This window comes from Lonchura striata, chromosome 16 (genome assembly GCF_046129695.1).
Source record: "Lonchura striata isolate bLonStr1 chromosome 16, bLonStr1.mat, whole genome shotgun sequence".
NCBI classification, from domain to species: Eukaryota; Metazoa; Chordata; class Aves; order Passeriformes; family Estrildidae; genus Lonchura; species Lonchura striata.
The window spans coordinates 3,211,359-3,236,871 of NC_134618.1; the positions used below are offsets into that span (position 1 = coordinate 3,211,359).

Genomic DNA, 25,513 nt, shown 5'->3' on the forward strand with positions numbered 1-25,513 from the left:
CGGGCCGGGCTGCGGTGGCGTCCCTGTGGCGGGGGCAATGACTTTGTGTCCCCGTGGTCACGGAGGGCTTGAGCCCCCCGAGCTCCCCGCAGGTTTGCAGTGTGGTTTAAGGCACAGGGTTTTAGGGCACGCCACTGCCAGCAGCGCGGCTTGTGGGGCGGGAGCCGGACCCCCGGAGCGGGTTGGCCCGTTCCCGGGGAGGAGATGCCCAGAATAGCTCCGCTATCTGATTCCGAGGGGCCACGGCCGTCTGCTCCGCCGGCTCCCGGGGCTGACATTTGAGCCCAGCCGCGGGACGGGACGGGCTCCCCAGGCCCTCCGGGACAGCAGCGGGATGGCGGGCGGCAGGCGGCGCGGGGGCGGCGGGCGGCGCGGGGGAGCCCGGCAGCACCCGGGGACCCCCGCCCCGGCCTCCGCGCCCGCGCCTCTCTCTGCTGCAGCCACCACGGCCCAGCCACAGGCCGGCGCTGCCCCCAGAACCGGCCGCTCCAAGAAGGCCCCGGTGGAGTCAGCGGTGAGGGCTCCAGACGTGGACTCGCTGGGCTTTCAGGCCATGGACCGCAACGTGCCGGGGCTGTCCCACGTCATCCTGCAGAAGCTCAACATGAAGAGCTATGAGGACTACAAGTGAGTCAGCACCCATGGGTGCCTATTCCCCACCCCTTCCCCCGGGAAGAGCATCCCGTGTGTCCCCAGCTCCCATGGCTCATCCCACCCTCTCGGCTCAGCCCACAGGGAGCTCTTGGGTGGGCCCCTCCGGAGTGCCTGGCTCCCTCTCCCTACCCAGGCCAGGATGCTCCTGATTGGAGCTAAAAAGCTTGGCAGCCTCAGAGGACATCTGCCCCACCGTTGTGGCACAGGGCTGGATTCTGCTCACCTTCTGACATCTGCAGGTCTGCCATGGATGGGAGGAAGAGAGGCAGCGATTTCGGCATCCGGACGTATTTTGACATGTTCCAGAAAATGGAGGACACCTTCAAGTTTTGTGTTGAGTGCAAGAAGCTCCCTAATGCCCTCCCGGACCCCAAAAGCCTCCGGCGTTGTAAGAGGTATGGTGGGGAGATGGTCTGATGGCACAGGGATGGGTGCATCCCTCACTTCCAGCCTGGTAGCTGGGGTGAAGTGAGGGGGTCTCTGACCCCAGTGCCCACCTCCAGCCACAGGGCACCCCCAGAACAGTGACACAGCCCTGAGGGGGTGTGGCAAGGAGCCAGGCTTGGTGGGCTGGATTGTGCCCCCCCTCCCAATGGCTGGGCATGCTGCCTGTCTGCCCAGGTGCCAAAATGTGTACTACTGCGGCGTGGCGTGCCAGCGCGCCAACTGGCCGCTGCACAAGAAGTTCTGCAAGAAGCTGAAGCTGGTGGCCCTGGACCGGCTGGTGGAGTGGCTTGTCTTCACAGGTGAGGGATGTGTCCCCCTGGACCTGCCTGACCCCCATCCCCGGCTGCACAGGTGCTGTGGTGGGATGTAGTGTCTTTTTGCCAGCCCCACTCCCACAGCACAGGTGGGACAGGCAACCTGGGCTGTGGCACCACCACTGTACCCTCCAACCTCCTCCTGACGCCCCAGGAGACATCCCGTTTCCCACGGACACCTGGACAAAACCTGCCCGGGACGTGAAGGGCTGGGAGGACTGGTTCTCCATGCAGGAGCAGCTGGAGGAGAAGCTGGGTGCCATCGTGGCCGGGCGGTACATGACCCTGCTGTGGGCCAACGCCGGGAAGCCGCGGCCGGAGGACGCGGAGCTGCGGGAATCCATCCGGCGCCTGGTCACCGACTTCCACTCGCGGCCGCTCACCATCGGCCTGGGACTGCGGCTTTTTGGCATCGACCCTCTCACCAGGCCCCTCACCGTGCACGTGGTGGGGGCTTCCCACGTGGAGACCCTCAACACGCGGCTGACGGACTACGACGAGCTGACACGGATGTTCCCGGGGCACCAGGGCGTGGAGATGGTGATGGTGGGGGTGGACGTGGTGGACGGACCCATCATGAGGCCACCCCTGACCACGCTGGCACCCCGGGGAAAAGTCTATCTCAGCAGCTACAAGGGTCTCTACCACGATTTCTGGGAAAGCCAAGTGGAGACCAAGCTGGCCGCCCCTCCTGACCTGGTGGTGGGCTTTCACCCGGGTAAGTGACTGCACCATGGAGGGGTTGGACCCTCACATCCCACTGCTGGAATAGGGACAACCACAGGGCACATGGGCTCAGGGACCTGAGCACCCTGGCATCACCTGTGGCTTGGCCTGAAGGTGGCCTGGGACATACTCAGGGCTTTGCACCAAGGCACATTGGGCAGCTGGGGGGAACCCCTGGGACACAGCTGCCTTGTCTCCCCATCAGGCACTCTGTCTTGCCTGTGTCACCCATCTGCAGGTGAAATGCATCCTTCCCTTCAGGTCTCGGTGCTGTGGCTTAGCCCAGGTCCCAGAGTTTGGGGTGCCCCACATACTGGTGGGGAGCCAGACCCCACCTTGCTGAGGGCTGCCAAACTCACTGCATACTTGGAGTGTCCAGCACAGAGTGGATGCAGTTAGAGCCGGCTTTCCCCGGGGCCAGGGTGGGATGGGAAAGAGGTGAAATCCTCACGGCTGTGTCCCCACAGGTTTCCATGCCTGCCCAGACCTGCTGGCGGGCTGGCTGCCCACCCTGCTGCTGCTGCGGGACTATCGCCTGCCCGTGCTCTTCACCGTGTACAGGTGAGCACAGCCCCAGCGCCCCTGTGAGCTGGCACAGGCACCCAATCACCACGCCTGTCCTCTCTTCTGGCAGTGAGCAGGAGCTGAAGGCCTCCCTGCAGATCCTTGTGGAGCTCGAGACGCACATTGTGGGTTATGCCAGCAACCCCTTTGCCTCACTGCGGCCCGAGCAGGTCTACTCCAGCCCCAACAAGCCGCCCGTCTACTGCAGCTCCCACTACATCGCCCTGCTGGGAGCAGAGGCTGTGCCGGGGGCTGAGGAGCTGGAGGATGATGATGGCTGGCAGGGAGGAGAGCCCAGTGCTGCTGCTGTGGCTGGGGGCACTGCCCCAGGGCTGGGCTGATTCCTGCCTGCCCTGACCGTGCGACCTCCATAGCCTCCAAAGCCTCGCTGCCCATCCAGGACCCCATCCTGGGATCAACGATCCAGAAATGCCTCACTGAACACATGGAGGCCTGGGGGATGCAGCACCCCAGCACAGCCATGGCACCCTTTCACAGCATCAAATAAGTCACTCTCAGCAGCCAGCTGCCGTGTCTCGAGCTTTATTTCCAAAAAGGCCTTTGTTTTCCCAAAGAAAACGAGGGGCTGAGCCCACCCCAGCCCCCCTCGAGCAGCCACGGCCTCTGGAGGGACAGTGAAGGGGACCCTGACTGTGGGACCAGCCGTGCACAGGGCCCTGCAGCCCCTTGGGGTCCGGTGGGGAGCCCCAGCCCAGCGCTTGGCTGTCACTGTCACCCTCACTGTGCCCCCACGCTGGTGCCTACCCCGCAGGGCACTGCTCCAGCCTGGCACCGGCCCGGCTACGGCAGGTGGGCACCAGCTGACACCTCCCCACTGCTCGCCAGCCTCGGTGGCCCTTGCGAAGCACCGGGGCGGGTGGAGAGGAGGGAAGCGGCTCCTGCGGCATTGCCCGATGCTGCCGGGGCCCGCGCTGGCCCCTCCTGGTACGGCCAGCATGGCAGTGGTGCACTGACCCGTGCGGGCACCCACGGCGGCTCAGGGACGCCAGCGCACCGCAGGGCTGCCCGCGCCCTGACAGCGGCTCCGGGTCCCTGGCTGGGCTCCGCGCCCGTCGGCGGGGCCGGGGGCGGCAGAGCGGGCACAGTCCAGCACGGAGCGGCACCGCCGGCGTCACTCGGCGCCAGCGCGTTCCCGCAGCGCGGGCAGCGTCAGCGTCTCCGGCGCCGACTTCTTCCGCGGGCGAGTCTTGGGGGGAGCCAGGAACTCGGGGGCCTCGTCGCTGAGCGGGGTGGAGGGGGCGCTGGCAGGGGCCGAGTGCGTGGCCGCGGGCTGCCCCACCTCGCTGACCGAGATGGCCGGTGCCACCAGGCCGATGAGCTCGTTGGTGGCCTCCTGCGTCTCCTGCTCGTAGCGCCGCACCTCTTCCATCGTCATCCCTGCCGAGCACAGCCGGGCTTGGGGCCGCTCGGCACGGCCGCGTCCGGCACCCCCTCATCCCGGGCAGCCTGCGCCCCGCGCCCCGATCCCCACCGAGCTGGGGGACAGGGAGGGGACAGGGACTGGGGACAGGGGGACGGGCAGGGAAGGGTACGCTGGGCATCACAGAGAGCTCCCCAACTCCAGCGCCAGCCCAGCCAGCAGAGGGGAAGGGATGGGCAGGCAACGCAGGCAGCGCAGGCAGGGGACACGCAGGGAGGGCAGCCGGAAGGGGGGGACACTCTGCCGCGGGGTGCAGGGGGGGCACAAGCCCCCCTGCCTGCACCCACCCCCTGGCAGCAAGGCGGGGTCCAGAGTGTCCGTCCCTGGCAGGCAGAGGGGCTTAGGGGTGCTGGCTCCCCAGCTTTTGATTTGTGGCCACTTGCATCTGAGTCTCGAAGGCCCGGACCTCTTCTAGGGACATGTCTGGAAGGCAGAGAGCTGCTCACCGCTTTGGCCTGGCACCCACCACCAGCTGTCACCAAACCTGTCCCTGTGCCCGCACGTGCATGTCCCTGCCAGAACGGGGGTGCAGGCAGCACAGGCAGGGTGCTGAGACTCCTCTGCCCATCCTCCCCGAGGGGTGCAGGGGAGCGTGCAGCGTGCAGGGGTGAGCTGGAAGTGTAGACAGAGAAGGAAGCACAGGCAGGGCAGGCAATGCAGGCAGCACAGGCAATACAGGCAGGGCAGGGAGCACAGGCAATGCAGGCAGTGCAGGCAGGGCAAGCAGGGCAGGCAGAGCAGGCACAGGCAGAGGACGAGCAGAAGCTGTGGTGGGGTCAGTGGCATCAGCAGTCTGACCTGCAGCCCCTCCCTCCCTGGGCACCGTGTGCCCCCCTCCCCACTGTGCTGGGGTGACCCCACGGACTCACCACACCACTCGTCCACCCAGGCAAAAGCCTGACGGTGTCCGATCAGCAGGATGTCCCGGATCACCTGCAACACCATAGGAGTCAGCACCCTGTCACTGTCCTCCCAGTGCCCCCCTGCCCCGCCTTGGGCCCCCCTCACCTTGTGCACAAACTGCTCCACCCGCGTCTGCAGCCCCCACACCTCGAACTTGACGCTCACCAGTTTGTAGGAGCACATGATGGGCTGGGTGTGCTGGCGCCAGCCCTCCCGCAGCGGCCCCCGGCCCGTCTTGGCCGAGCTGAAGAAACGGGGGTCCTGGGGGGATGGGGAACATCAGGGTCAGAGTCCCTCCTTGGGACAGGAGACAAGGGGTGGCTCCAGGGAACGCCCTCATCCCCATCCCTGGTACCTCCAGGCTGCGGTAGTAGCGCTCAGGGATCTCATCGAAGGCGATGTCCAGGAAAGAGACCTCATGGTCGCCCAGGATTTTGTCACTGTGGAAGATCTGGGGAGGGGAGGGAGGGTGAGTGACATGGGCCACAGGTGACAAGTTTGCCAGTTCTCAGCTGCAGTGCGCACTCACATTCTCGCTGTCCCCGCAGTTGTCCTCGTACTTGGTCTCGATGTAGATGGAGAACTTGGGCAGGAAGGAGCACTGCAGGGAGTGGCTGTCAGCTGCTCCCCCAGGGACACCATTCCCTGGGATGCCCACCTGAGGGACACCCCACCCCGAGGGACACTCCAGCCCCAACCATGCCCATCCCCAAAAGATGTGCAGTCCAGGGACACTGACCCTGAGGGACATCCACCTCCAAGGATGATCATCCTCAAGGAACACCCAGCCACAAGGACACCCTCTCCAGGGGAATCCCATCCCCAAGGAAATCTGAGCCCCAAGGGATGCCCACCCTGAGAGATGCCCAGCCCTAAGGCCACCTACCCAAGGGCCACCCACCATGGTGACACCCACCCTGAGGGACACCCACCCCTAAAGGATACCCATCCCAAAGGACACCCGCCCCCAAAAATGCCCTTCCCAGCACCGCCATTCCAGCCATCTGCTGGGGGAGGGGACAGGTCATCCCATGCCACCTCCTTACCGTGTACTCTGCAGGGACACCATGGCACAGCGGCATCACAGGGTGGCATCGCCGGGTCACATCACAGGGGAGAGAGGGAGCAGTGAGACTGGGGGCAGCTCCTGCAGCCCCCCACCGCTGGGCAGGGACAGGGTGCCCCAGGGTGCCCGTCCCATGCCCTGCCCGGGGCTCACCCGTGATGGTGTAGGGGTAGTAGTTCCAGGCCTTCTCGGTGATGTAGAAGATGCGGGGGGTCACTGCCCGTGCCCAGCTCGGCAGTTTGCTGTGGGCACCGTGTCAGGGGGACCCCCTCAGGACAGGTGCCACCCAGCCCTGCACTGCCAAATACAGCTTGGCTCTGGGGCCCCCATTGCCACCCCAGGAACCCCACCTGGCACCTTCGCCTCCACCCCAGGATACCCCCAGAGACCCTCACCTGCACCTCAGGACCCTCATCTGCATCCCAGCACCTCTCCCAGGAGCCACTGCAACCTCCCCAGCACCTGCATCTGTATTCCAACACTGTCATGTGCACCCCAGGGACCCCTGTCACCTCCCCAGGACCCTCACCCCTGCCCCAGCTCCTCACCATTCACCCTCACCTCCACTCCAGGATACCTCCAGGGACCCTCACCTGCACCTCAGAACATCCCCAAGGAGACCTGTTACCTCCCCAGGAGCCTCATTTACAGCCCTGGATGATTACCTGCTCCTTACAATACCCTCAGGGACTCCTGTCACCTCCCCAGGGTCCCAGCATTCCGCCACCAGAGACCCCTGACACCTCCCCAGCACCTTCATCTGCACACCAGGACCCCTCAGGGATCTGTGCCAGCTCCTCATCCCCACCCCAGTGCTCCCATCCTCTCCTCAGGTTCCCCACCTCCTCCCCAGACACCCTGACCCCCTCCCCAGGGAACAGCCACCCTCCATCCTGGACCCTCACCCCTTCCCCAGGACCCCTCCACCTCCCCAGAGCCCCCCCAGTGCTCCTGTCCCCTCCCAGCACCCCGGCAGGATCGGGCCCCCCTGGGGAGTCGGGAGGTGGGTTTTGATTAATTTTCAGGCGTTATAAATAAATTTCAGGCGAGAGTGAATCGTGAGCGCTGCAGCTAAAAATAACCTGTCTCACACCAGCAGCCCCTGGTGGGGAGCAGCCCGTGGCCGCAGGCAGGGGAGGGGACACGGGGACAGTGGTGCTGGGGGGCAGCCACTGCCCCACGGTGACACCCCAGGGCCAGGGCATTGCCAAGCCCCCGATCAGGCACCCAGCAGCACCCAGAGGTGGGTGCCCACCAGAGAGGGGTGGGTGCACCTCTGCAAGGTGGGTGCATGTCCTGGGGTGGGTGCAGCCCATGAGAAGAGGGCAGCCCCCCAGAGATGGGGTGAACCCCTAGGATGGATGGAACCCCAGGTGAACACCCTGGGACAGCTCCCAAGGATGGGTGCAGCCCTGAAGACAAGTGCCCCCCAGGAGATGGGTGCAGCCCCCCAAGATCAGAGCACCCCAGGAGATGGATACACCCTGAGAGATAAGGGCAGTCCCCAAAATTGGATGCACTCCCCAAAAATGGGTGCACCCCAGGACTTGGAGACCCCACTGGGAGACACAAACATGCAGCCCTTGGAGATGGGTGGGTGGGTGCTTGGGAGATGGGTGCAGCCCCCCAAGATCAGTGCAGCACCCCAGGAGATAGGGGCACTCCTGGGAAATGATGGAGGGAGCCCAGGAAATAATGGGGTTACCCTGGGAATCAGCCACTCTGCAGCGTGTCCAGGAGCCAGGATGGAGGTTCCCCAGGAATTCTGGAGGAAGAGCTGGGGCCACCCCGCTGCCTGCCCGTGCCCCCCACGCCGTGCCCCCCCCAGCAGCCAGCACAGGCTCACCTGGAGAGGTGGACACGCTTCTCCGTGAACTGGCCGGGGCCGTGCACGGGGTCCTCGTGGGGCTCGTTCTTCACCACCTCCACGCCCTCGCCCTTCTCGCTCTCCTGGTGGCTGTGCTTGCTGATGGTGTAGAGCTGCCCCACGCGGTACTGCAAGCGCAGAGCCCGCCCTCAGTGCCGCCGGCCCCGGCACAGCCTGGGGGCCGAGCCACGCTGCCGAGAGGGGAAACTGAGGCACGGAGCAAGGGGTGGCAGACCCTGAGCCGTGCAGCGGGCAGGGCGTTCCTGGGGCACCCTGTGTGAGCTCCCGTGTCCCTAGGCTGTCCCAGCTCCCAGGCGAGGGCTGGATCCTGCTCTCCCTGTGCTCCCACTGCCTTGAAGAATGCTTGGAGGTTTTCTACTCGGCAAACTACCTGGGAGCCAGGGCAAAATGTATCTCTATGATATATGTGGATGTGTCTGTGTCAGTATATAGCCATAAGGGTGTAGATGTGCATTTGGTGATGCAGCTGTGCAATTAGGGTTTGACTGTTCTGCTGAAGATCCCATTCACCACCGCAATCACCAGCAGGATTTTACCATCCCACTCTGCCTAAACTAAAACCTTCGCCAGGTGCATCCAAGGAGGGATGACACCCCAAGGAGGGGTGGGCACCACTGTAGGTCCCTGCTCCCCAGAACGTTGGCACCACGAGAGACCTTTGCCCGGGGGTGCTGCCAGCTGTCAGCGCCGTTTGCCGATGCCATTCAGGCTCCCTGCCGGGGCAGGGATGGAGTTTATGGTCCCTGTCGTGCCACGGGCATCCAAACCCCAGGTGCCCTTCTCCTGCTGGTCCATCCCCTGGTCCTGCCGTGCCCCGGTGCTGCCGTCGGGCTCTGTGCCCCGTGGTCGCCGTGCTCAGGGTCGGGATGTCCCCCACCCGCACCCCAAGGCTCGGCCCTAGCCCATCCCCATCCCTGCCACAAGCCGTGCCCCAGCTAAGGGGTCACCGCGTCCCTCCCAAGGCAGGAACCGATCCCCGGGGGCTGCTCGGGGTGTGAGACCCGCACCCCACCCCTCCATCGGCGCGTCCGTCCCCGCTGGCCCGGCGCGGCCCCTCACCTCCTCGGTGGTGAGCGGCATGCAGATGCGGTACTCCTTGACGAGCATGGTGACACTTCGGGCGGGGTGGCACGGGCAGGGTGGGCAGCACGGGGGTCAGGCGGAGGCGTCGGCGCTGCCGGGGACGCGGCTCATGCTGGGGACAGCGGAGCGGGGCGGACGCGCCGCCGCCTCCCACGCTCCCGTCCCAGCGCCCGCGCTGGAGGCGGCCGCCCGCTCGCCGTGACTTCACGAGCCGTTGCCATGGCAGTGGCGTGAGGTCACCCGTGCGAGGAGCAGCCTGGGTGTACCCAGCTGGGGACACCCCGGCACCCCAAAACCCGCCCGGTGTTAATCCTTTCCCTGCCAGGCCGACAAACGCGCCCCTACCCGGCTGGCTTGGAGCACGCCTGTCTCCCCAAAATAGGGTGCCGTCCCTTCGGGGTGCCACATCCCCAGCCAGCTGCGGCGGCCAGTGCAGCAAGAGGGTTGCAGGGACATGAGGATGCGGTCAGACTTGCCCGATGCCCCTGAGGACCCACCCCTGGGCACCCACACTGTCCTGTCCTGAGGGGTGCTCCCCGGCAGCAGAGGATCATGTCCCCGATGTAGGACATCCCTTGCCCGGGCAGGAGTTGGATCCCTTCCCCCAGCACCTGTCCCAGCCAGCACCCACCCCGGGGCTGCCCCCCAGCACCCACCACACCCATGGCACTGCCAGCCTGTCACACTCCTAGGGCTGGGGATGCTCGGAGTGAGTATCAGGACAGCTCAGGGGGCTCCTGGATGGACCCCCCAGCCCCACAGAGAAGAGAGGGGACGTGGGCCCTCCTGAAAGTCACCCCGCATGGGGGTTAGGCCTTGGAAAGGCAGATGGGAGCTCACATGGGATTTTGTCTGGAGGCAACTTGTCCAGCTGGGGACACAGGAACATCCTTGGGGGTACAGGGTCACAGCAGGACACAAAGGCGTCTTTGGGGGCACCGGGGGACACAGGAGTGTCCCTGAGGCCACAAAGCCATCTGAGGCTACAGGGGCATCCCTGGGGGACACAGACACCCTGCTGACAGGGCAGAGGGCTGGGTGCTGGTGCCAGATGCAGGAACCCCAATACCGGGGCAGAGGCAGCCCCGGCAAACGGGAGGGGACACGCCGGGGACTCACCGGAGCGCTGCAGGGCACGGCATTCCCCTCCCCATCCCGGCAGCTCGGAACGGCCCCGCCGGGTGGAGAAGGAGGAGCCCCCCGGCCGGGCTCAGCCGCCCCTTCCCCACCGCCGCATCCCCCCCGGGCCGGATCCCGCCGCCGCCGCCCCCCGCTGCCCGCACTCACCGGCCCGCGCCGGTGCCCGCTCCCACCGCCGCCGCCGCCGCCGCCGCCGTGCCCCGGCCGTCCCGGGCCGTGCGCAGGAGCGAGCCGCCCCCCGCACCGCCTCCCGCGCCGCGGCACACCGACCCCTAGGGGGAGGAATGCACCGGCACCGCACCGGCACCGGCACCGACACCGGCACCGGCACCGGCACCGGCACCGGCACCGGCACCGGCACCGGCACCGCACCGGCACCGGCGCCGCACCGGCACCGCACCGGCACCGCACCGGCACCGGCACCGCACCAGCACCGCAGTGACAGCGACACCGGCACCACGGCACCGTGGCACGGCACCGAGAGACCCTCCAGCATCAGGGCTCCTCTGGCAGGGCACAGACCGGCACCGGGGCACCCCTGGCACGGCGCAGACCGGCACCGGGGCACCCCTGGCACGGCACAGACCGGCACCGGGGCACCCCTGGCACGGCGCAGACCGGCACCGGGCACCCCTGGCACGGTGCAGACCGGCACCGGGGCACCCCTGGCACGGCACAGACCGGCGCCAGGGCTTCCCGCACCCACCAGGTCTCAGGTCCTCCCAGCGACCCCCAGCACCGCCCTGTGCCCCAGCTGGGAGATGCCCCGATGGGATGGGCATCCACCCTGAGCTCCTGGGATGCACCCCCCCGGGAACCCCCAAAGTTCCTCCAGCCACTCACCTGCCCCCCGCTGCCAGCCTGGCCCCTGTCCCCCCGCACCCCACGTGCTGGCACTGCCCACGTGCCACCCACAGCCACGCGTTACCAGCACGGCTCCTCGCCAGTGACACCGCTGTCCCTCCCTGTGCCTCCCGTCCTCCTTCCTCTGCCGATTTCCATCATCCTGGGCATTGCTGTACTGGGCTGTGCCTCGCCACTGTCATTTTCCTGTTATTTCCTCCTAAAACTCTGCCATGCCCTCTAGGCCTGCTGCCCATCAGTGCCAGCGTGATGGCCACTGTGGGGACAGGGATCGGGCAAAGGGAATGCCCCCCAGGGCATCCTGTGGTGTTGACATCACTGGCACTGCGGGGACCCAGCACTGCGGTGGCCCTGGCACTGGCCATAGAAGTCCCACCTGCCCAGGCACTAGGGTACCTGTGGGCTCTTTCGTGATTGCCAGTCTGTGCCACCTGCTGGCAGTGGGAGACTCACTTTGTGTCACCCTGTGAGCCCCAGGGCAGCAGGGATGGCCCCAGGCTGTGGCCAGGACAAGCAGTGGCAGAAGGAGCAGCATGGGGACAGTGGCCCCAAAACCTGCCAGGGTGCCCCACGGGCACCCATCCCACATCCGGGAGCGCGGTGCCAGGAGCTCTGCCCGCTGGCACACCTTCCCTGCCTGCCCTGCACTGCTGCCTTCTTCCCACGTACCAGCCTTTGGTGTCACTGTCCTCCCGTGGGACAATGTGTGTCAGTGCCCCCAGCTCTGCTGGCACTGGGTGGCAGCCACCCCCCTCCCCGTTTTCCCCCGGGAGGGGACACCACAGCAGCCCCCAAAGGAGGACTCCAGCCTACGTGGCTGGAACCAAACCCCGCAGGGCTCCCACTGGGGTGACTGTGGTGGTGACAAGGACCTGGCCATGCTGGTGACAAGTACCTGGCGGGCTGTCAGCCCCCCCAACAGCTGCATTCCTTCTGAACCTGTTTGGCAGGGCCCCGTCCAAGTACCAAGAAAGAGGCATCCGGGTTGGGCTTTTCCTGGTCATGCCCTGCTTCACCGCAGTGCGGGGTGAACAAGGAGTGGGAAGGAATTTCTGGAGCCTGGTGCTCCCACAGTGCTGCTGGTGCCCCCCAAAGTCACCCGCAGCTGCCAGCGCCAATGGTGCCCACCAGCTTCTTACCCCCCAGCAGGGATCCTGCAGAGGGTTGGGAAGGGGAAGAAAGAGGAAGCAGAAACAAGTGAAAAATGACCCAGTTTAATCCCAAAGCCCCCTCAAGCTCCAGAGTGAGCCCGGCGTGGCCCCTCCAGCCCCATGTCTGTGCAGCCCGTGGGGCCCCGGGCTGAGCGCAGCCCTGGGAGCACCCCTGGCTCTCCGTGCAGCGCGGGGACAAGGAGCTCTCCGAGGCACCCGGCCTCTTCCTCAGCTCCACCGGCAGCCCCGCACCGGCACCGGCACCGGCACCGGCCCCCAGCCCGTCCCACCACCCCCAACCCCGCCCCGAGCCCTTAGGGAGGTGCCCTGAAAAAGACCATCCTGGTGGAGTAAACCAGGTCCACCAAGTAGGCGATGAGGTTGAAGATGGTGAGGAAGGTGACCCCCAGGTGCTTGTTCCACCAGCAGTCCGTGCCGCAGGGGTCGGGGCGGCTCTGTCCCCGGAAGCTGTAGAGGGGCCACAGGATGGTGGCAGTGAGGTACATCAGCAGGGCCAGGAAGCTGTAGCCCACCAGCACCTTCTCCAGCGGGCAGGGAATGTACGTGAGGCAGCGGCCGATGGTGACGATGATGATGAGGAGGGTGAAGATGAAGCAGATGGAGTAGACAGCCACGCACCACATCAGGCCAGGTTCTGTATTGTATTCATCCAGCAAGGAGAAGATCAGGCAAGCCACGTAGGCTTCAAAGACCTTGAGGAGCCCAGGCACGGTGGAGAGGAAGCTGCTGATGTCCCCGGGCTTGGCGCGGGTCAGCGACACCTCGACGGCGTAGGCGAGGAAGCAGAGGCAGGAGGCGGCGGTGGCCACGGCCTGCCGGGCACACTGGCTGCTGCTGCAGGGGCTGTGGATGAAGGTGGCAGGGAAGACCACCGAGGAGGTGAAGACCATCAAAGCGGCCAGCATGGAGAAAGCCGAGGTGAAGTCGTCCCAGGAGAGCGGCAGCAGAGGGTAGAGCTCCAGCAGCTCCAGCAGCAGCACCAGCAGCGTCACGGCGAAGCAGAAGCACCAGGTGAACATGCACCACGTCCCGTAGGGACCCCCAAAGTGCCCGGTGGAGGCCACCAAGCTGAAGGTGAGGCAGGACAGCAGGACGGCGAGGAGCCGGGCGATGCCCACCCAGGAGGTGAGGGCGCGGAGGTTCACCGTGGCCATGCTGCGGCCGCTCTGTGCCCACGCCGCGCCGGGCAGTGCGTGCTGCCCGCAGCCACTCCTATCTGGCAGCTGGGGAAGAGGGGTGGGGCCCAGGGCAGGGAGCCACCAGCCCCTCCCGAGCCACCCGTGCCAGGGACCCCCGGCCCCGCTGCCGCTGCCACCACGCCGGGTGCTGCTGGGGGCTTGGCGGCGGGTGGATCATTAACTCGGGGCCGGGCAACGGGTGGTGACACCGAGACCTGAGACCTTCCGTGGGGGCGGGCAGGAAGCCACCATGTGCCACCTGGCAGCGAGCCCCAGCCCTGCCTACGGCAGGAGGTACAAAAGGGCCTTTCATGCACCCCCAGAGTACCGGGGGGGGCACCCCGATGCTCTGACAGGCACCAGGGCTTAGTACAGCGGGGCAGCACCCACTGGGTGCCCCTGAGGGTTTTAGGGGCTGCACCCAGTACGGTGCCCCTGGCAGGAGGGTGCCACAGCTGGGTGTAACTCCTTCACACCCTTGCAGGCAACATTTCCACACCCCTCCGGCACCTCTGCTCCCCTCCCGGCACCTCCACCGCCTGATAAGTGGTTTAAAGTCCAGCTGTGCCAGCTGCCTGACTGGGCAGCACGGGTGAGGCGGCCATGGGGAGGGCATCTGCACCCTGGTCACACCCCACAGGCGGCACAGGAGGAGGATGGCACATCAAAAGTTGGGAGTCCAGCAGGAGGGTGAAGGCTGAAGGCTCTGGATTAACCTTTAATGTCACACAGGGTCCGGGGGTCGGTGCCCGTGGCAGAGCTTGGGGATGAGGGACCCATGTCAGGGCAGCTGGGCACTCTTGGGGGGTTCACCCCAGGCAGGTTCCTGGCACAGCCATGGTGGGCAGGGGTGGGCGCTGCCATGGGGTCCAGTGGTGATCTGGGGGGCACGAGGTGGCTCAGAGGTGGCTGCTGGCCTCGCCCTTGCCAGGCAGCCCGTTGAGGGGGCTCAGCCCCGGCCGGTTGCTCTCGTTCAGCCGCCGCACGCGGTAACTCTCGTAGTGGACGTTGTGGGTGATGTCCTTCAGGTCCTGCAGGTGTGACCTGCCCGGAGTGGCAGGGGGAGGAAGGGCATCATGTCGCTGTCCTCCCCAGCCTGCTGTCACCCCGTGGGGTTGCAGCACTCCCTACCCTGCCCCCCGCTCACCGGATCAGCAGGTCCCGCAGGAGGGGGAACTCGCAGTGTGCTGGGTTCTCCACTGCAAGGCAAGGCAGAGGGGCAGGGCTGGCAGGAGGGCTCGGTGGCTCTGGGATGCCCGGGCAGCGCATCCTGGCACGCTCTGGGTACCACCGGAGCCCAGCACAGCTCCGTGCCACCCGTGGCTCGGCACCCACCCAGGCAAGGACACAGCCGGGGTGCTGCTCCCTGCACCCGTGGGTGCTGGGGGTGCGAGGGGCTCTGCTCACCTTCAATGATGCCCCACTTGGTCTTGCGGCCCAGCACCCGCTTGCCGTTCACCTGGTGCTCCTGGTCTGCCCCCACCACGGCAAAGGGAATCTTCTCCTGCCAGCAGAGGCTGTGCTCGCCCCGGGTGCTGCTCCCCTGGGCTCCCCAGGGTCCCTGTCCCCCACCCTGCTCCCCAGGGGCTGGCCCCCTCCGTCCCAGCCTCCCGGCACTCACACGAATCCTGTCGTTCAGTGCCCTGTCTTCGGGGTCCTGGTCGAAATCCTCCTGCGGGTACACGCTGATGGTGTGGGTCTTCAGGTCCTCCTGGATCTGCGGGACACAGGCCTTGAGCCGGGGCTGTGGGGACGTGGGGCAGCCCGGGAGCCCCTCGGGGACCCGTCCTCACCCGCTGCTTGAATTCTGCCCGTTCCTCCAGGGTGAGCGTGTCGGCTTTGGCGATCACCGGCACCACGTTGACGATCCTGCTGAGCCGCCGCATGAACTCCAGGTCCAGCGGGCGCAGCCTGACAAGGGCCACCGTCACTCCAGGGTGTCCCCACCTCTGCCACTGGGGGATGACCCCACCACTGCCACCCCAGGGTCCCTCTGAGGTGACCCCAGCAGCATCGCCCTGAGGGACCTTCCCCACTACCACCCCAGGTTGATACCCTATCTCTGTCACCCTGAGGTGACCTCACCATCATCATCCCAGGGTGACACAACCCCACCACCGTGACCTCCCCGCCACTGTCACCATGGGGTGACCATACCACTACCACTCCAGAGTCACCCTGAGGAGTCTGCACCACCATCACCTCAGGGTGACTCCACCATTATCACCCCAGATTCCACCACCATCACCTCAGGGTGACCCCACCACCACCAGCCCAGGGTGGCACAACCACGCCGTGGTGACCCCATCCCCTACGCGTGCTGTGAGTGGGGACTCACCAGTGGCCTGTGGGGGGGACGAAGTAGACGCATCCATGGACCCGCGTGTCCGGGATCTTCCTCTTGCGGGTGATGAGGATCTCCTCCCGCAGGTACCTCTCGTACTGCTCGTTGATGTATTTGATGATGGGGTCCCAGCTGAGGATGAGGAGTTGAGGGACAGCCCTGAGCTCAACCCCTACCCCAAATTGCCACCCAGCGAGCTGGGCTCCTGCTCCCCGTTGTGTCCTACCAGTTCTCATTGTTGATCTGGTCCCCAAACCCTGGTGTGTCGGTCACCGTCAGCTTCATCTTCACCCCCTTCTCCTCGATGACTGTGGGGCAGAGGTGGGTCGGGGGGGAGAAACATTGGGGAAAAGCAGGGCACCAGGTGTGAGGGATGTTTTGAGGCTGTGAACGCAGCTTCAGGCCCCCAGCCCAGTCCCCTGCTTGTCCCAAGGGCTGGAGGGACACGACCCCGTGGTGGTGACCTTACCGTGGGTGATGGACTGGAGTTGCACTGTTTTGGGAATACGTTCCTCCTGGCCGGGCTGTGAGGATTTGCGGCTCACCTTGGACTTGAAGAGGGTGTTCACCATCGTGGACTTCCCCAGCCCGCTCTGCCCTGAGGGGACACGGGCAGCTCTGGTTTGTCCCCCAGGGCAGTAACATCTCGATATCCACTTGGGAGCAACCCAGAGGTTGGGACAACTCTGGTTTATCCCCAAATAAATTTCTTCCCCAAGTCAATAACCCCTTGGAATCCACTTGGGAGCATCCCAGAGGTTGGGATAGTCCATTTTATCCCAGGAACAAGTTTGTTCCCCAAGGTCAGAACCCCTGGTACACATCTGGGAGCAACCCAGATTGGGCTAGTCTGGTTTATCTTCCAAACAAATTTATTCCCCAAGGTGACAGCCCCTCACCATCCATTTGGGAGCATCTCAGAGGCTGGGATGAGTTCACCTATCAGCATTATATGCTATGTGGTACGGGATATTACTACTTTTCAACTGTTTGCTACTTAAATCAGTTAAAATAACTTAAATTTCCTTAAAATCCCTTAAAATCATGTTTTCCCTGGCATGGTGGAATCGGAGCCAGTGTTCCCACCCCACCCAGGAGCAAACCCCACGCCCAGCGCTCACCCACAACCATGATGTTGAACTCAAAGCCCGTCTTCATGGTTTTGATTTTCATCTGGTCGAGCACAGCTTCGATTCCCACGTATCCAAAGAGCTGGCAGCCCACGGGGCCGGGCGCCATGGAGAGGGGCACCGCCCCCTCCTTCTCCTCCTCCTCCTCCTCCTCCTCCGGCACGGCCGGCGGCTCCATGCTGCGCTCCTCGGGCTCCAGGCTGCTCCCTGCACCGCGGGGTGGGCAAAGCGGTGAGCCTGGACCCCTGGGTGCCCACCCCTGGGTGCCCACCCCTGGGTGCCCACCCCTGCGGCGGCGGCGTTGCCCCAGCAGCCGGCGGGCACGCAGCCCCGGCACATTCCCGGGAGCCGGCGAGGCTCGGCATGGCAACGGGGCACGCCACCCCCCCGCCGCGCCGAAGGGTCCGAGGGGTTGCCGGGGGCATCTTTGGGGCGGTCGTGCCACCGGAGCCCACGGTGCCACCGGCTGCCCCGCGAGCATCGGGCACCGCGGCCGGCACCGTGCGCGCAGCCCGGACCCGCGGCGCCGCTCGGGCCCGGCACAGCGGAGCGGGGGCTCCGGCCCCGGGCAGGACGTGCCGCCCCACAGCGCACCCGGCACCGGGCACTGCTGCCCGGGGGGCACCGCGATCCCCGGCACAACCCCGAGCCCCCAGGGACACGCGGGGTCTGCCCGGGGGACGGTGCCCGGAGCGTGCCCCACACCGGGAGCCCCGTGCCCGCCCCAGCCCTTTGTGCGGCAGCCCCAAACCCCTTTCTTCCTTCTCCTCCTCCTCCTCCTGCTGCTTCCCAGCACGGCCATTGTTCGGCTCCTACCTCGGCGCCGCGGTGCCCTCGCTCAGCGCCCCGTTAGGGCCGGGGGGGTCCCCGGGGCGCCATCCGCACCCCCAGCCCCGGCGGCGCCGCAGCCCGGCCCCTTCCCTCCGCCAGCTCCCGCCTGGCACCAACCCGGCTCCGCCGAGGCTGCGGCTCCCACGCATGACCAGCATGGCAATACCCGCCCCCCGCAGCCCCCTCCCCACACAGCCAGGCCCCTGCGCCCGGTTTGTGATGGACTGGTGGGTGAGGAGGGCTGTGCCCACCCGGCTGTGCCCACCCGGCACATGGCCAGCACGGATGGGGACCCCTCCCATGGCACAGGACACCCCCACCCCTCACTTTGTCCCCCATCACCCCCCGAGCGGCTGCGTGGCACTGAATGGCAGTGGGAGTGTTTGGCCGTGGGCACGATCCCCACTGGCACCCACGGGCACCGAGGACCACCCTGCTCTGTGCCCCCCACCCTCCCCAGCCCCGCACGGTGGGGTGGTGAAGGGGTGGCGGCCGTGCCAGCCGCCCCACTGCCGCAGTGCCCCACGGCGCTTGCGTCCCCCCACGCCGCAGCCTCCCCCGTATGTGCCAGCCGGCGCTTGGCACCGGCGAGGCTGGAGCGGCAGCTTGCGACGGCCCAGGCTGCGAGGGACCTGCTGAGACCGTGTCCGTGTGCCACGCAGCCAGGGGACAAGGGGCATGCGGGCAGGGGCTGGCCCGAGCCAGCCCGGGATGCCAGGGGATGATGGAGCTGAACACCTCCATTGCCATGGCAACGGCATCCCGGCGTGGCAGCCACCCCGCCCCCGGTGCCCGCTGGGTGCCGGAGTGATGGAAGGCTTGGGGACAGCAGTGTCGCATGTCCCAGCTGCCCCTGCTCCCCCTGGGTCGGGATGTTCCTCGGAAGTGGTGAAACAGCCGCGGATTTCCTGGTGACAGCGGTGACACCCGGCTGGGGGCTGGGGGAGGGCAGGATGCTCACTCCGGCGGGGATCCACCCACCCGGCACCGGCCTTGCCAACAGGGGGTTCCACAGGCTGGCAGCGACGTGGGGAGGGAGGTCCCCATCAGGGAGAGGACCCCGAAAACTACTGCAGCCCCCCGTGCCCCCAGCCTGGCCCCCCTTCCCAGTCCTTGCCAGTCTGGCAGTCGCCAGGACAGATCCAGAACCAAGTGGTGCAGCCGATGGAGCCATCCAGGGTGGTGGGCACTGCAGGCAGGGGGCAGGTGGGATATTCAGGGTGGTGGGCACTGCAGGCAGGGGGCAGGTGGGATTTGGTGCTGCACCCCCCAGCTCCCTGGGTGCAGTTCCCACAGAGGGGCTCAGCCACTGCCCTGCACCCCGTCAGGGGCAACACCAAGGAGACACCCACAGCCGGAGGGCATGTCTGGGGTGACACTGGGTGCTGCACCCACTGCTGCCTCCCCCACGGGTCCAGAGCCCTCCGTGTCCCTGCCCTCAGTGCCAAAAAGCCCCGCTGGTAATGGCCAGCAGTGGGTGGCACGTGGAAGCTCCCTGGCATCCCCACGGAGCTCCGGGGCAAATGGCTCCTGCAGCCAGACCTGTTCCAGCACTAATCACGGATGCTCTTATTTTCCAGACAGGGACAAGTAATCCCGGGTCCGTGGTCTCCTCCATGGATTTAATTACCGATGCAGGGTTAATTGGCCAGTTCCCTGGGAAGCCTGTAATAAAGCTTCAAGGGTGGAGGGTGCTGGGAGAGGATGAGCTGGGACAGGATCTCCCTGTCCGGCTGCTCACCACTGCTCCAAACCGAGCAGCCGGGCCCGGGATGGGGAGAGCCTGGCTCTGGGTCCAGCACAAGGGAGCTGACCCCTCTGGCACAGGGATGCAGGTTTTGGGGATGCACCCACTGCCCCGGTCACACCACGGCTCTGCCTTCCCAGCTGATCTGACCCAGAAACACCAGTGCCTGTCCCAGTGCCAAACACGACCTAAGGGCCAGTGGTGACAGTCCCCATCTGCAGGCAGACTCGGAGCCAGCCCGTCCGTCTGGCCGTGAGAGCCACGGGACAGGGCACGGGGTGGCTGGGGACCGTCGGTGAGCAGAAGCAGAAGTGAACCATCGAGCGAAACCCTGTGCCTGCAGCGCTGCTGGGGACAGGGGACAAGTCACCCAGCCCCGGTGGCAGCACCCTCTGCCCTCACACCGCCCTGCCCGCTGCCACCACGCCATCCCTACCTGGGCGAGCCGGCCGGAGCCGGGGCTGCTGCCGCCGAGAGCTGGTCACCGGGGCCAAATGGCTCCTGGGGTGCAAGGCAGAGGGCGGCTGCTGCCCACGGCTCCTCCTCCGCTCCTCCTCCTCCTTGCCCCGGGCCCTGCGTGGGCGACCCGGCGTGGAAGTGAAATGCTGCGGCCGGCGGCTCCCTCGGAGCTTCCTCCTGCGGGGTGTGGGACCCACCGCGCCACGGTGCCCCGAGGCCATCCGCGGGTGTCAGCGGCTGGGGGCCGGGGTGGCCTCCCGGCGGGGGAAACAGCACGTTCCCACCTCTTCCTGGCAGAGAAACCGCTGTGCCCGAGCAGTGTCTGCCAGCCCCCTGCCAGCCCGGGCCATCTGCAGGGCAGCCGGTGCCACCCGCTGCCCGCTGGCTCCTGTCCCGCCCCAGCCTGGGCACACCGCACTCGGCTGCCGGCCACCAACACGGCTCTGTCCTGAGCACTGTCCCTTCATCACCCCGGCTCCATCCCGAGCTCCGTGTCCCCATTTCCCTTCCACCCCAGCTTGCTCTTCAGTACCGTGTCCCTGTCACAGCCCTGAGCACTGTCCCTTGTCTTCCTGTGACCCTGGCTTGTCCCCAAGCACCGTGTCCCCGTGGCCCCAGCTCTGCTCTGAGCACAACCGCATCACCACAGCTTGGTCCTGAGCACCGTGTCCCTGTCACAGCCCCGAATACTGCCTCTTGTCTTCCCGTGCCCCCGGCTTGGCCCCAGGTACCGTGCCCCCATGTCCCCGTCACCTTGGCGCCGCCCCAGCTGCTGTCCCTTTGTGTCCCCATCACTCCTGACTCAGCCCTGAACACCACATCCTTGTCCCCATCACCTGTCTCAGCCCTGAGCACTGTCCCTCAGTGTCCCCATCACTTCGCTCAGCCTCGGGCTCTGCTCCCCCGTGTCCCCATGACCCCGGCCGTGCCCGGCCCCATGCCCGGCCCGGGGAGCCGCGGGCAGCGGGGCAGCCGGGCTGGCTGGGCAGCACGGCCAGGGGCATTGCTGGGGGATGATTCACCGCGGCCCGGAGCAGATGTATGGATTCCTTCGCCGCGTCAGTACTTAGGGCCCGGCCGCGGCGGCTCCGCGACAACCCAGCGAGACGGGCAAAGAGCCCCGAGCGCCCAGCCACGGAGCAGCGGCGGTGGCGGCCGTCTCCGGCCACCCCGGCGCCCTCCGGCCCTCCCGGAGCGGCCGCTGGGAGGAGGGACACTGGCTGCCCCCTCCCCTTGCTTGGGGACGGGCACGGGCTTGGCAGCGCCCGCCCTGGCACGGCGGGAGCCGCGGGCACAGCCGGGCAGCGCTCCCCGCGGCGCCGGGCGCACGCCGAGCACGCCCCGGCGCACCTTGGCCCCCCGCCACCTCCCGCGCCCCGCGGGGAGGGAGGAACAGGATCCAGCCCCGTGCCAAGCCAGGAGGGAGGAGAGGGGAAGAAAGAGCTGGACGCGGGACAAGATCGCGGCGATAGGCGGCACGCGCGGGGCCGGCGCGATGGGCACATGTGTCCCGACCTGTCTGGAAAAGCATCAGCGCCGGGAGAACCATCAGCGCCGGGAAAACCATCAGCGCCGGGAAAAGCATCAGCGCCGGGAGAACCATCAGCGCCGGGGCTGCGGGCGGCTCGCCAGGCACCGCGGGGACGGGCGGGCCGGGAGCGCCGCCAGCTCCGCGGGCCCCGGCACGGGGGAGCGGCGGGAGCTGGCGGGGCGCCTGTCCCCAAAGTCGCCGTGACTCTTCCCGGCATCAGCTCGTGCGGGGTTTTGGCAGCGCCGCGCCCGCCGAGGGGGGCCCGGCGGAGAGAGGGACGGGGAGAAGAACAAATCCTACCGTGCTCTGGCGTCACCGCTGCCTCGCCGGGAGCCGCGGCCACCACGCAGGGACCCCGCGGTGCCATCATCCCCAGGGCCGGCACCAGCACCAGCCCCCCGAGGAAGGCGGGCTGGGAGCTCACTTGCACCGTCTGCGGCTGCGACACCAGCCTGAAGGTGGCGGCCTGGGGGGCTGGCAGCGGTGGCAGCCCCTCGGGCCTCCCCCCAGCCGGGGCTGCCTCTCCCCGTGCCCGGGGCTGAGCCGGGGGCCGGCGGGACGGGACGGGGCTGGCGCTGAGCGTGACCCTCCGCTGCGGCCGGGACCCCGCGCCCTGCGCCGTGTCCCAGCGCCCCGGGGCTGTCTCTGTGCCATCGGATGGGGGCAGGCAGGAGGATGAGGAGGATGAGGAGGAAGGCTGGGGGGTGCGAGGCTGGGCTGCAGAGCTCTGGGTGCCCCACGGCGTCCCCAGGCCCGGCTCCTCGGCGATGTGCAGGTCCAGCGCCGGCAGAGAGCCGTGGCTGGCGGCGGCCCCGCGGAGGGGATGATCCAGCTCCACCGGGAAGACGCTGCCGTGCGACGAGACCTTCTTCAAGCCGGGGCTGGCGGCCGGGGAGCTGCCCGGTGGCTGGGGGGGCCCGGTGGGCGCGGGGCTCTCCAGGCTGGAGGACGAGCTGCGCTGGCTCTCCCCGTCACTGCCCGGCCCCGTGGCCGAGGCCTGGCGGGTCTGGAAGGAGGCGGCGCGGGCGATGCCGGTGCCGTTGGCTCGGCCGGTGGCCAGGCCGGTACCGAGCCGCGTCCGCAGCACGGGGCTGGGCGCCGGGCTGGGGCCGCTGCCCAGGCGGGGCGGGTGGCCCGGCTGCAGTGGCTGGGGGCTGTCGCCGGTGCCTGAGGACAGCAAAGAGCCGGGTGCCTCGTCCCCATCTTCTGCCTCAAATGACTTCTTGAGCGCTGGGGACAGAGAGAGAGATGGCACCGGATGCTCCCCGATGGCACTCGTCCCCTCCCCAGCCCCATGTATATCCCCCCATCACCCAGAGGTGCCCCCGATTTATGAGCCCGTCCCAGCGAGGACCCCGGCCCGGCGCCAGCTCCTCCCCAGCCCCGCGGCGCTGTCCCCGAGGGTTTTATCATTGTTCCCCGGTTGATCTGGCCGGTGCCGCCGGCTCCCCTCTCAGCACACTGACTGCTTTATTCCCCCTGAAAGGGATCCGGCCGAGTAACCGGATCCCCGCCTGACCCTCTCCCCCTGCACCCATCCGGGCAGCCGGGAAGGATTCCTGCCCTTTCCCGGGCCTTAACCCTGGAGCCCGCTGATGGCAGGGGGGGCAGCGCCACCTCCACGCTCGGGGACTGTCACACCCCGTTCTGGTGGCTGCTGCTGCGCCTCCCACGCGGCTTCACAGCGGCCCCGAGCCCAGGGCACAGCCCTGGGTGCCAACGTGCCCCCCACGGGCCCCTTGGCTCCCCAGGGTGCCGCAGCCAGCGCTGAGCCCGTGCGGAGCTCCTGCTGGCCCCCCTCCGGGCGCCTGGCACTGCATGTGGGACCGACCCCACGGGGGTGACCCTGGTGAAGCCCCCACGGTGCAGCCGCCCCCTCCTTCCTCCCAGCCCCGCAGGAGGCTCCCCCGGCGCTGCCCGAGGGGCTCCGCACGGTGCCGGGTCCGCGGTCCCGGGGGAACGCGGGGGGCCCAGGTTCCCCCCGGAGCCTCCCTCAGCCTCGCTGCCAAGCGCCGAGCGGCTGCTTCCCCCCGGGGGCTCCGTGGGGGCGGCCCACGCTGCGCCCCTGCATCCTGTCCGCCTGTGCCAGCCTGTCCCGGCAGCCACCCGCTGGCACCAGCCCGCCCCCACCCTCCTCTTCCTCCGCCGCGGTGCCGGTACAGCGGGGCGTGAGGGTCCTGCCCGGCCCTCCCCCGGTGCCCCGTGGCCGGGCCAGGGCAGGGGGCAGAGGCCGGGGTGTGGCGCTGCCCATCACAGCTCTGCCCGGGGCAGGTAATTCTGCGGCCGGGCTGCCGCGGGCCACGGGGTCAGGAGGCCGGCGACCCCCTCCCCACATCCCCCCACACGTCTCTGCTTTGTTACCGCCCAAAATGCCTCCTTTTACCCCAAACCTGCCTCTGGCTCCTGACCCAGCCTCACCCAGGCTCCATCCAGCTGGTGTCCGGAGCGATGGGCAGGGGGAGCAACGAGGGGCTGCAGGGCAAGGTGGGGGTGGCAGAGGGCGAAGGGGGAGTGGCAGGATTGAAGGGGAGACGGTCGGATGGGGTGGCAGGAGGTTTAGAGGGGGGCAGGGTGCTCGGGGGATGGTGGGAGGTAAAGGAGTGGTGGCAGGAGGTTCAGAGGGGTTTGGGGGGGACTGAGGGGGGTCAGCCGGCAGCGGCGGGGTTAAGGTGCCCGGGGTAGGTGCACACATTCCTCCCCGGCGAGGGCAGCAGCAGCCCCGGGGTCGGGTTTCGCCGCCCGCCCCCGGCCCGGCCCCGGCTCCCCCCGCAGCCCCCGGCCCGCGGGCAGAGCGCGCACACGCGGGGAGCGCGCACACGCGGGGACACCGCGACCTCGGGTCTCGGTCCAGCCTCGGTCGCCCCCCGTGCCCACCCCACAGCCGCGCCCCCCGAGAGCAACCCCGCATCCCCCGCGCTGGGGGAGAGCAGCCCCCCACGATGCCCAGTCCCGGGGGCCACCCCGCGTCCCCACGATGTGCAGCCCCCACGATGTGCAGCCCCCCACGATGTGCAGTCCCCCACGATGTGCAGCCCCCACGATGTGCAGCCCCCACGATGTGCAGTCCCCACGATGTGCAGCCCCCACGATGTGCAGCCCCCGTCCCCAATACCCAGCCCCCGGAGGGCAGCGCAGCCCGCTACGACGCTGAGACCTCGGGGAGCCCCCAGGCCCCCCAAGATGCCCAGCCCAGCATCCCCCCCCAATCGCAGCCCCCTGTGGGGAGCGCAGCCCCCACCATGCTCAGCCCACCCCGAGATCCCCGGCCCAGCAGCCGCAAAACCCCCGGACCGAAGCCCCGTGCCCGGTGCTCCCCCCTTGGGGACACCCCAGCCCCCACAAAAAGCCCAGCCAGCAGCATCGCCCCCAAAATCAGCGTCCGGGCGGGGGGAGCGCAGCCCCCCACGATGCTCAGCCCTTGGGGGGCACCCCCGCCCCCAGGACGCCCAGGCAGCAGCGCTCCCCCCCGGGACATCCCCCGTTCCTCCCACGGCCCCGAGGGGGCCCCGCGGTCCCGGCCGCACCTTCGAAGTCGGAGAGGATCCCGTCCAGGTGCTCCTTGACCGAGAGCCGGGCCATGGCGGGGCGGGGGGGGCCGGGGCTGCCGCCCACCCGCGACCCCCGCACGCGGAGGGGCAGCGCGGCCGAGCCCACCGAGCCCCGCGACGGGACGGGCCGGCGCCGCCTGCCCTCGGCGGGAGGGGAAGGAGGAGGGGACCGGCCGGGGGAGGGGAGGGGAAAGGGAGGGGAGGGGGAGGTCCCGCCTGCGCCCCCGCCCCGGCCCGAGACCCCCCCCTCCTCCCCGGGCCGGCCCCGCAGCTCCGCCGGCCCCGCCGCGCCCGCCCCATCCCGGGGCGCTGGGATGCTGCAGCCCCCGGCTGGGGGTCCCGGGCGGGCTGGGGGTCCCCGAGAGAGTCGGGGGGAGTTCCTGGCCAGGCTGGAGGGCTCCCGGGAAGGCTGGGGGGCCCCGGAGGGCTGGAGGATAGCGGGCAGGGCTGGAGGTCCCGGAGGAGCGGGGAGGGAGCCTGGCC

General features: G+C 68.0%; 4 protein-coding genes across 7 annotated transcripts; 1 reads left to right on the forward strand and 3 right to left on the reverse strand.

Annotated features, from left to right (window-relative positions):
- Nucleotides 1-334: 334 nt before the first annotated feature.
- On the forward strand, nt 335-3,230 carry MSS51 (MSS51 mitochondrial translational activator). The gene is made up of 6 exons (XM_021529708.3): nt 335-627; nt 894-1,049; nt 1,276-1,400; nt 1,570-2,133; nt 2,609-2,702; nt 2,776-3,230. Exons 1-6 carry the CDS (start codon nt 335-337, stop codon nt 3,044-3,046), a joined length of 1,503 nt encoding a protein of 500 aa, XP_021385383.3. The 3' UTR covers nt 3,047-3,230.
- Nucleotides 3,231-3,232: 2 nt separating this feature from the next.
- On the reverse strand, nt 3,233-9,407 carry LOC110470237 (cytoplasmic phosphatidylinositol transfer protein 1). Its single transcript, XM_077786791.1, is given in 10 exon segments — nt 3,233-4,103; nt 5,016-5,079; nt 5,155-5,310; nt 5,405-5,500; nt 5,579-5,650; nt 6,096-6,357; nt 7,962-8,110; nt 9,063-9,144; nt 9,146-9,259; nt 9,261-9,407. Coding segments are annotated over 10 exon segments (1,308 nt in total). The 5' UTR covers nt 9,308-9,407; the 3' UTR covers nt 3,233-3,837.
- A 2,881-nt stretch (nt 9,408-12,288) lies between these two features.
- LOC110470225 (myeloid-associated differentiation marker-like) lies at nt 12,289-14,152 on the reverse strand. Its single transcript, XM_021529709.3, has one exon. The coding sequence runs from the start codon at nt 13,414-13,416 to the stop codon at nt 12,556-12,558; it is 861 nt and encodes a 286-aa protein (XP_021385384.1). The 5' UTR covers nt 13,417-14,152; the 3' UTR covers nt 12,289-12,555.
- On the reverse strand, nt 14,146-25,061 carry SEPTIN12 (septin 12). 4 transcript variants are annotated; one of them, XM_077786792.1, is made up of 11 exons: nt 25,007-25,061; nt 21,783-22,712; nt 16,906-17,121; nt 16,254-16,382; nt 16,011-16,092; nt 15,779-15,916; nt 15,234-15,351; nt 15,062-15,157; nt 14,848-14,944; nt 14,588-14,639; nt 14,146-14,484 (listed from the first exon to the last, which is right to left on the reverse strand). In XM_077786792.1, exons 1-11 carry the CDS (start codon nt 25,059-25,061, stop codon nt 14,340-14,342), a joined length of 2,058 nt encoding a protein of 685 aa, XP_077642918.1. In that variant the 3' UTR covers nt 14,146-14,339. The 4 variants fall into 4 exon arrangements, with proteins under 4 accessions (XP_077642918.1, XP_021385360.2, XP_077642919.1 ...); XM_021529685.3 differs by lacking the exons at nt 21,783-22,712; nt 25,007-25,061 and adding an exon at nt 19,929-20,190; XM_077786793.1 differs by lacking the exons at nt 21,783-22,712; nt 25,007-25,061 and adding an exon at nt 17,863-17,930.
- Nucleotides 25,062-25,513: the final 452 nt, after the last annotated feature.